Source organism: Prionailurus viverrinus, chromosome D1 (assembly GCF_022837055.1).
Source record: "Prionailurus viverrinus isolate Anna chromosome D1, UM_Priviv_1.0, whole genome shotgun sequence".
NCBI classification, from domain to species: domain Eukaryota; kingdom Metazoa; phylum Chordata; class Mammalia; order Carnivora; family Felidae; genus Prionailurus; species Prionailurus viverrinus.
Window position 1 is genome coordinate 1,414,152 of NC_062570.1, and position 9,823 is coordinate 1,423,974.

Genomic DNA, 9,823 nt, shown 5'->3' on the forward strand with positions numbered 1-9,823 from the left:
GACAGGCAGTAAACAGCAGATGTAAGGAGAGACTGAATTACAGAATATGCTAGAAGGTGACCACTGTAGAGTGGTGTAGGACAGTCAGGACTCCGCGTCTCTGTGGAGGGGTGGTGCACACTGTACTACTGACAGAGGCAGCCAGCGATGGTCCCCCTGAGAAGGACATTTGAGCAGAGTTGCAGGAGACGTGAAGGACTCAACCATGCAAGTATTTGGGGGAATCGTGGTGAAAAGGCACTGAGGTCCGAATACATGTCACACGCTCCACAAATAGCAAAGAAGCCAGTGCAGCTGGAATGCAGCAACCAAGAGGGAGAACGCTAGACAACGAGGTGTAGAGAGAGCAGGCGTGGAGGGCCTTGTAGGGGCCTGAGCCTTCGCTGAGCGTGAAATAGGGTCACTGCCCTGACCTCACCCCTCGTCTCTCGCTCATCCTGCCCCGTCCAAGCCTGCCGTGCCGATGCGGGGTCCACAGCAACACATGAGAGAAGGGGCAGCAGTAGAACCCGCTTCCACAATCCCGCCCCCGCATGGAGGCAGCTGTCCCTCACCCATCGGGGTACTGTTTCCTCTTCCCATGCCACTCAGGCTTTCTCCCCGCTTGCGTCTATTCTAGGATTCACCGGCCTCCCCTTACTTCTTCGTCTTTGATTCACAGGAAGGAGCCCGCAGGCGGCTTGCCATCTTGCCCAGAATTCCTGAGCGTGCATTTATTATCTTGGTAAACAGAAAAAGAAAATACTCAACCACAAACATTATACAAATAGTTCACTATAAAATCGAGGCACCTTGAGCACAGAGCAGCATCAGGAAACCTAAGAGAAATCAGTTGTGTGAGCAGAAGCGAGGATTTGCACGGTCTCGATTGTTTTTCAGCAGCAATCACTAGCCTCTGCAAAGTGTATCTGCATAATGTGACCCACCCAGAGTGCTCTGCACGGAACACTCTCTGGAGGACAAGAACCCTCAGGCTACTGTTCGGGGACCAGCTCCTAACCTGATGAAGATAGCTAGGATGATAGCGAAGAAGTCTAAGCAGCCCACTCACGTTTCTGCAGTAAATTTGAGGCTATGTGCTGGCTTCAGGCTCTGGACTTTGTCACTGAGAAATTGGAGAGAAGTCACCGCAATAGGGCTGAGGGAATATACATAAACCTACCGAATCCAGGGCTCCCGGAGGGACCCCCAGCCAAAGCTCAGTAAATCCCTTCCACTGTGATTATTTATTAAAAAGCTGCTCATTTTTATTCTTTCTTTTCTTTATATATATATATATATATATATATATATATATATATATATATATTTCTAAGTAGGTTCTATGCCCAATGTGGGGCTTGAACTCACAACCCCAAGATCAAGAGTCACGTGCTCTACCGACTGAGCCAGCCAGGCACTCCCAATCCGTTCCGTTATTTGACCTAAGGCTTAGTTTGTAGTCAAAACCAGAGAGGTGGGTCAATAACCAGCCCTTTCCCCTCAGGTGATGCCTCCACCATGAGAAAGGAATGTGCTTGAAACTCTGTACATGTCCTCCCACAAACTTCATGGTGAGCTTGCCTAGCCTTACAGACACAACATGTGAGAAGGTGTTATCTTGAGAAGCATAATTACTTAACATATCATAGAATATTGACAAAAAGCTTTTCTGTAGGTAAACCTAGGGATGAGCTACAGCCATGAGACCCTCAGCACTCAGGTCAAGCTAAGGTGTGGAAGTTCGTGAAGGAGTACAATCTCGTTAACCCAGACTATCTCCAGATCGAGGTTAAATCAGATTGTACTCATATGCCTGTGCCTCAGTATCGTCGAGAGACAAGAATAAAATACTGAAATATCTGGGTCCTCAGGGAAACACCTCCCCTGGGCTCATCAGGGGTATTTTTTCTTTTCTCCTGTGTGATAGTCAATCATCATTTACTTCTGCAGTGGAACCAGCTGTTGGTTTTCAGGACAGTCAAAATTTGCTTGGTTTTAGGATCAAATTTGTACTGCCTTTTTCCACGAAAGAAATAGAAATCCTAGGAAGAAAAGGAAAGGTAACGATCCTATGAGACAAATAGATGGTGATTTTACACATGAACTCTTGAAAAAAAATATCCATTTCCACACAGGCAATTTGCTTTCATATCTAAGGAACAGTACATTTGTCATTTCTATGGCCACAAAAGGGAGACATCTTTACCTCCATCTTGGAAGACAGCATCAACTTTTTTGCCAATTCTGGGAAAGTCTTGAGTTGTCTCTTGGGGAAAACCCGCATCCACGGACTGTGTGTTCTCATCATACCTGGTAAAAAAAAAAATATATTAGAAATTTCAGAATGTGTGATTAATAACAATAAGTAATACTCAGCATTAAGTATCAAGTCACTGTTCTGGGTGGTTTGAGTATACTGCTTCCTTAACTCTTCACAATAAATCTGAGAGGTGGGGGCTGCCTTCATTTTCATTTCGTAGAAAACCACCACTGTAAACAGTTGTGAGTGGGTGCATTGCCAGCATGGAGATAAGAGGTTTCAACTGGCAAGGGTCCCAGTTCAATAGGGTTATGGGAGACTGGAACAGACTAGAGCAGCATCAACCCTAAAATCTGATTCAAACTTTATCTCGGACTCCATTGTCTGCCCTATCAAGGAGAACTACCGTGGGAAAGAAGGTTCCTTTCTGTTCCCGCTTTCTGTCGTCCTTTTCAACTCCATCCTACAGGTCCCTTGCCTCGCAAGGACAGACATGGCGTGACGATAACAGAGAGGCTTCCGAGTGACTCTTGGTCTAGCTGCGTCCATTCACCAAGGGAGGATGGAGGTTCTGCAGGGTTTGAGAATGATTTTTGAAAAGGCAACTCCTTCCGCTGAGTGATCTGACCATCTGCCTGTCTTTGCCTCCAAAGCTCGCTGGCAGCAAAGAAGTACGTCATCCCAGTCTCCTCCTCGTGAACGGCAGCATCGATTTTCTTCAGCCTTTGGGGGAAGCCGAAGGAGCTGTAGATGTCCCTGGGATAGCCATAGAGTGCCCGGTGCCCCTTGATGGCCCAGTATTTACCACCTGTCAACAGAAAAACCGAACATGAAAACACTGTGCCCAGGGTTCTGAGGACAGTAGTCAGGCTTTCCCGCAGACACTCATTCACGAGAGGTGGATACAGGGTTTTATTCCCAAGTGTGGTGTCCCCGAGCCAGGCATTTGTCCGGGGTGCAGGCGGCTGGCTTCCCCAGATGCACAGGGGTCCTGCGGCCATGGCGTCTCCCCGGGAGGCCCCTCTCAGCTCCTGGCAAAGGACTTGGTACGTGCTCGCTTAGCATCTCCAGCACATCAGCGCATCGCACGTCATGATGCCGCAGTATGAGCACAAACACGCGACCTCCTCACAAGAAGGCAGTGTGAGACCTCGTGTGTATATAAACCCTCCTGTTTTCTCCACACACGTTAGATCTGTTTCAAGATTCTTGACTTATGGAAATGGCCCCCTTAATTTTCAACAACCAACAAAAACCTGATGAAACGTGTAACTCATAAACCCATCAACCAAAAAAACCCCCGGAAGCATTACCTTTAAAAAAGAAAACTTCATCTCTTCTAGCAACCTCATAAGCAGCGTCTACTCCGTTACCTAAGTCAGAAATGACATCGGGATCCAGTGTTTCGTAGAAGACACCTGTGCATAGGAAGAACCTGATTCAGAAGAGAGGAAAAGATTGTAAGTGCAGCAGCCTGGGTTGATGACCAGCTCTTCTCCCTGGACACGAGTCTGCCCCCCCCCCCCCCCCCCCCCGCCCATGCTGGGCCCTCTGCCTGCAGGATGTCTCATCTCACAGCAGATGACACAGGCCGACAGACGAGGCTAAAGAAGGTGTGAGAGGCTCCGACCAAGCTTCTTCATCGTAGGGTTTTCTGGTTGGGAGTTTTGCCACGTTTGTGTCACGTCCTGGGGACCAGGGTGACAGCTCAGCACAGGCTCCTACGTGGGCTGGCGGGAGTGTTCTCAAGACCATAGACACCAAATGGAAGCATACAGCGAGCCACTACCCTTGGGAAGGACCAGAGGGCTCATGTCCCGGAAAGAACCTTCCTTGTTAGCCTCCTAGCAGGCCCAGCCGCTGCTCGCAGTCCCTGGACCCACCACTAAGCCCCCTGCAGTGTCGGCACTGGCCCCCATCAGTCCCTCTCAGCTCTTGACATCCCCTGGACCTTCCTTTTTGGGCCCTAGACTACATTGCCCTCAGCATGGTGTAGACATCTGATTTGAGCAGTGCTGCTCAGAAGAACCTATTTGTTCCAACTCACTAACACGTTTATCATCCCAGACAGCAGAAATGAGCTCAGGAGTTTCACAGCTCAGGGGTTGGTGAAAGGAGTTGGAAGACGAGTTCCAGCTCCATTACTGACAAGCCTGTGATCTGTCTGTCTGCCTAACCCACAAGTTTGCCTGTGGGCCAGTGTGGAGTGGAAGCCTTATAATGCCTTTGACTTTATGAATTTTCTGGCGATTGAATGACTTAACCTATGATAAAAATTTGTTTTTCTTCTTTCTATTTTTGTTTAAGTAATTTCTACACCCAGCGTGGGGCTTGAACTCACAACCCTGAGGTCGAGAGTCGTATGCTCTTCTGGCTGAGCCAGCTAGGTGCCCCTTATCTGTGATAAAAATTTTTGAAGAATAAATCACTTCATGCAAATGCACTACTATGAAAATGACCAATTAAAATATATTGCTAAAGAAACAGAGACCGTTCAACAAAAATGTCAGAACAACTTAAAAGCATATCAGTATTAATGGTGATTTTTTCTTTCTTTCTTCAATTCTTTCTTTCTTTTTCTTTCTTTCTCTTTTAGATTTTTTAATGTTTATTTATTTTTGAGAGAGAAAGAGAGAGAGAGAGTGAGCATGGGTGGAAGAGGGGCTGAGAGAGAGGGAGACACAGAATCTGAAGCAGGCTCCAGGTTCTGAGCTGTCAGCACAGAGCCCGACATGGGGCTCAAACCCATGAGCCATGAGATCGTGACCTGAGCTGAAGTCCGATGCTTAACTGACTGAGCCACCCAGGAGCCCCTCTTTTTTTCTTTCTTTTTTGCATGTTTTTAAAGAAGAATGATTCTCCACGAATTTTGGCGACAGCATCAAATGTTAACTTGCTATCACAGGCTCGTGGGATTGGCGGTTCTTTCGGCTGGATGGGATTTGTGGAAGGTCCTAAAAAATAAATAGAAGTTCTGAAGTAAGTTAAGTTGGCATATTATGTTAACACAAAAACATTTAGAAGGAAGCCTCTATTTTTATTATTTTGGAGAGACAGAAGGCGAGCGAGCGAAAGAGCAAGCAGGGGAGGGGCGGAGAGAGAGAGAGAGAGAGAGAGAGAATCCCAAGCAGGCTCTACACTCATCACAGAGCCCAACCCAGGGCTTGATCTTACCACCCTGAGATCATGACCTGAGCCACAATCGAGAGTCAGATGCTCAACTGACTGAGCCATCCAGCTGCCCCACAGAATGAAGGCTCTTTCTTAAAGGACACAGCTGAAAGCTGTTTATTTGAAACCCCATCTAGACCCCTAATTGTTTGTCCAGCATTTTTACTTTGTGCTCACCATAGATGGCCTGGATGGCATCGATGTCCTTCGGAGACAGCAGGGCATCACCATAGTAGACGTATCTGGGGAACATCAAAGAGCCAATGTCATCACTATGGAGTAGTCCAAGGGAATGGCCCAACTCATGTGCCGCCACATAATACAAGTTGTAGTCTAAAAAGACCAACAGAACATGTTTGCAATTACTGGAATGCACTTTTGAGGAACCCAAGAGGGAAATATAAACATCCAAACCTCAGAAGCTTTATTTTTGACTTTCTTTGTGCAGATTTGGTGTGTAGCTGGTGGTATGTCTGTGTGGGGTATACGTGTGTGTGTACGTTTTGTCAAAGAAAGAAGAATGTCTTAATAATTTTAGGTGGGCTGAGGAAAGTCTGAATTTCTGAGATTGGACTAGTATAATTCCCGGAAGAAACTCAACTGACAAAGAAAAATCCCACTGATTAATAACTATCATAAAATAAGGTAGAAAGTGTTATATTTAGAGGAATAATAGGATTCTATTGACATTTATTATTGTTTTCTGCTCATAAATCTTGTATTATCTTCTATGTCTACTTCTGAAAATTTAGATAACGTAGGAAAGCACCAAGAAAACTTCCCCCAAATCACTTTACCAAAAATAACCATTTGGGTATGTAATAATATATGTGACAGTGTGATTTAAAACATCCTAGCAACATTTTTAGAGTAACGTACTTTTATGGGTAAAATGGTATTACTTGCAGAAATAATATTCCCTTATTTTAAATAAATGAGACCAGGGGTGCCTGGGTGGCTCAGTTGGTTAAGCGTCCAACTCTGGCTCAGGTCATGATCTCACTGTTCCTGCGTTCGAGCCCTGCGTTGGCTCTGTGCTCACAGCTCAGGGCCTAGAGCCTGCTTCAGATTCTGTGTCTCCTTCTCTCTCTGCCCCATCCCCACTCATGCTCTGTCTTTCTCTGTCTTAAAAGTAAATAAAACATTAAAAAAAAAATAAATGAGATCAAAGAGTTCCCATTGGCTTTCTAAGCAATTATAGTTTTAATAAAAGCTTATGTTTACTAAAGTATTTAAGGCTGATCACAAAGCTGGCCCACTTGACTAAAGGCATTCTTGTAGAGAAAACACTGACCCACAAAAGGGGGAAACAGGAAGAATTTGTGGACTCACTTCTGAAGTCATCGGTCCATGTTTTTTCCTCATCAAAATGAACACCTCCTCCCATGCCCCTTCCTGGCGGGAACACATGAGGAAGTGGGCTTCTGATTCTGCCAAAGTCGGACTTATCGCCATGATCTGTGAAGAACAGGACAGCAGGGGCAGATCCCCGTTATGTCTGGCTTCCCCGGGGAAAGGCGAGGGCGGTGACAAAGAGCCCAAAGCTATTCTTAAAAAAAAAAAATAATAATAATGTTTATTTATTTTTGAGACAGAGAGAGAGACAGAGTATGAGTGGGGATGGGGCAGAGAGAGAGGGAGACACAGAATCCAAAACAGGCTCCAGGCTCCGAGCTGTCAGCACAGAGCCCGACATGGGGCTCGAACTCACGGACCGTGAGATCATGACCTGAGCCGAGGTTGGACGCTCAACTGACTGAGCCACCCAGGCGCCCCCCAAAGCTATTCTTGATCTTTGAAGCTTCCTTTCTTTGGCCCATGAAATCAACACCCCTCCACCCTTGGTGGAGAAGGCCTGCGAGCATCAGGAGGTAAAGTCCAGAATGGATTTGGGAGATAAGAAGGGCTTACCTCCCCAAAGGATAACATTATGTCTGCTTGACCCTCAGAGATCTTGGTGAAGTTCAGGGGTGAGACATCACTCCAGAGTTGAAAGGCTTTCTCAATGGCACGGTCCACCTCTGCTCTTGGCAGATCTGGTGTGTAATTTTCAATCCTTGACGTGAAATAAAACAGAGACATGTCAGACCTCCTCTGTCATGGCTCTAATGGGGAATAGAGTCCTTGCTCTGGTGCCCGTTCTCATTACCTGTAGGTCAGGTCTGTGTGCTCCCATCGAGGGTTCCCCTCAGTGAGGACATAGGGAGCCACGTCGGGCACCCCACACCAGCCCTGCTGCATCATGTGCAGGGTCTCGGCATCTGGCCTCCAAGTCACCTTCAGCCCAAAGAATTTCTGCATTTCCTTCAGCTTCTCAACCACTAAACCGCTGTTTCTCTGCCCTCCAGATTTGTTGGTTCCAGTCTTCAAGTTGTAGTACTTTTGTAGATATTTCTGATAAGGAGGCAAATATCGAAACACGAAACGTGAAACCTTTCTCATTTACTTCCTGAAAATCTTCAGGATTTCACTGTGGGGATAGAGAAGTTCTTTTGTCTTGAAGATTTCGGGCAAAGAGGGGGGAAAAACCTGTCTGCATCTGTGATGATTTCATAGCCTTTATGAGGCTTAACAATAAATAATAACACTGTGAAGTCAGTGTTAAGGTAGTCAGGACTCTCTCTCTGTCTCTCTCTCTCTCTCTCTGTTTCCCTCTATCTTCCAAAGAAATGTCTACAGATGTGTAGAGATGTTTCGTTTTGTTATGAGGGAACCTGTTTCAGAGAAAGTAGTTACCCCAGAATGAATCCCAGACTTGCTTGAGCTTCTAGACCTTGACCTTGGAAATGTGAGGGTGGCGTGTGGGAATCAGCATTTACCTGGATCATCGTGGCATCTCGCTCTCGTGTTTCAGCAGGCGCTATGAAGACGTGAACCCCCACGCCCCAGAGCAGCAGCAGCAGGGGAAGGCTGGGCATGCTCACCTAGGTTGTCCTTCTCTGCTGAAGACCTCCGACGCCCCCCACCTCCTGCTGCTCCAGGGTGTTCGCCTTAGGGATCCCCCTTTTGTAGGGTCCTTGCAGCCCCAGAAAAACAAAGGCTAGCTGATTCACATCTGCCCAGAAGAGCCGCATCCTCTTGATTTGCAACGGGTGGGCTCAACTTTCAAAAATCGTGACTTCAAGCGGGGTAACCTTTCATCTTTCCTTTTGTCTTTACAATCTTGTGATTGTGATCAAACAGGACATCGACAGAGACACACTTCCCCCCCCACAGTTCTCTTACTGATTCCTTTGCAAGGACAGTTTGCAGTCACTCCCGCCGTGGCCCCTTCGGAGAGGACCCGCAAGTGTGGAATAGGTGAAGGAGCTGAAGATCACAGGTTCAATTATCTGCAAAAACACTTCCCTGGATGATGAGATTCAGTGTGTTTTACTCTCCTTGGGAGGAATAATTTTTTAAGAGACGCCAGTGAGAGTGCGAATGGCTGCTGAGTGGGTGTTTCGAGGGAAGGTCACTTCGCTTCCGCGCTGTCTCCATGCTTTATTCGTGTGCGGCCAGAAACGTCTCCTCGCGGGTGTGCCTTATGAAATAATCCGGAAGGTGTTCCGAGTTACGACACACCCTTGATGAGGGCACCGCCCTCACACGAGCCGACCTTCTCTGGCAGGTGCGGCTCTTCTGAAGAAGAGCCTCGGCGGGGAGGAGCCAGGACCTCACCTGTCTGCCCCCGCGTGGAGGTTTGAGATGTATGGGGATGCCCGGGGCATCTCTGTGGGCTCTTAGTCATGCTGCAATCCAGACTATGACTTCCCTAATGTGTGTTGATTTCCTGCCTTCAGATCCCTTTTCTGTGAATCAGGTTCTGATTATGAAACAGATTATGTTCTGTTTTGCTGAATTTGCCTCAATTTGGACAGAGGAATTTTCACATGATGCATTGTTGTTTTATTTGTCTAGGTTACTCATGCCTCTGTCCTAATTTACTATGAGGCCAACTAGTTTGATCTATTGCTTTTCGTCAATTAGTCAACTCTTGGTCAAATGCGCACTGGATGAAAAGTACCACACGTAACGTCCACAGAGCTTCGTGCCTTTTACAACGTGAGCTTAACTTCGTCTTCGCCACACTTCTATAGAGCACTTAGGGTGGGTATCATTAGTTCCACCTGATAGATGAGGAAGCTAGCTCCTCACAAAAATTAAGGGGACAGGCCTGAGGTTGCAAAGCCACCACATGGCTGGGGAGAATCTGCGACCCAGGTCTTTAGAACACAAAACAGGCAACCAAGCTCTAAGTACATATCAGCGAACGATGCAGACATCTTGGCTTTTGAATGAGTTACTGAGAGAAGACAGATAGAAAGATAGTTGGATGGGTAGATAGGTAGATAGATAGATAGATCATTATTAAATATTGATTCACAGGGCCTCCAACCAAACCATGATGTTATATTATTTAATTTTATT

The 9,823-nt window shown here is 46.6% G+C and overlaps 1 protein-coding gene across 1 annotated transcript; it reads right to left on the reverse strand.

Annotated features, from left to right (window-relative positions):
• Positions 1-1,406: 1,406 nt before the first annotated feature.
• LOC125176877 (interstitial collagenase-like) lies at positions 1,407-8,362 on the reverse strand. Its single transcript, XM_047878786.1, has 10 exons — positions 8,233-8,362; positions 7,563-7,807; positions 7,321-7,469; positions 6,746-6,871; positions 5,591-5,746; positions 5,079-5,196; positions 3,556-3,677; positions 2,649-3,050; positions 2,189-2,292; positions 1,407-2,024 (listed from the first exon to the last, which is right to left on the reverse strand). Exons 1-8 carry the CDS (start codon positions 8,329-8,331, stop codon positions 2,695-2,697), a joined length of 1,371 nt encoding a protein of 456 aa, XP_047734742.1. The 5' UTR covers positions 8,332-8,362; the 3' UTR covers positions 1,407-2,024; positions 2,189-2,292; positions 2,649-2,694.
• Positions 8,363-9,823: the final 1,461 nt, after the last annotated feature.

Excerpts from the sequence above, each read along its gene's own strand:
- LOC125176877 (XM_047878786.1), bottom strand. The coding sequence starts at position 8,331 with ATGCCCAGCCTTCCCCTGCTGCTGCTGCTCTGGGGCGTGGGGGTTCAC. Across the intron at positions 7,808-8,232 it reads GAGATGCCACGATGATCCAG|AAATATCTACAAAAGTACTA; the intron begins GTAAATGCTGAT and ends CCTCCTTATCAG. Across the intron at positions 5,747-6,745 it reads ATGGACCGATGACTTCAGAA|ACTACAACTTGTATTATGTG; the intron begins GTGAGTCCACAA and ends TGGTCTTTTTAG.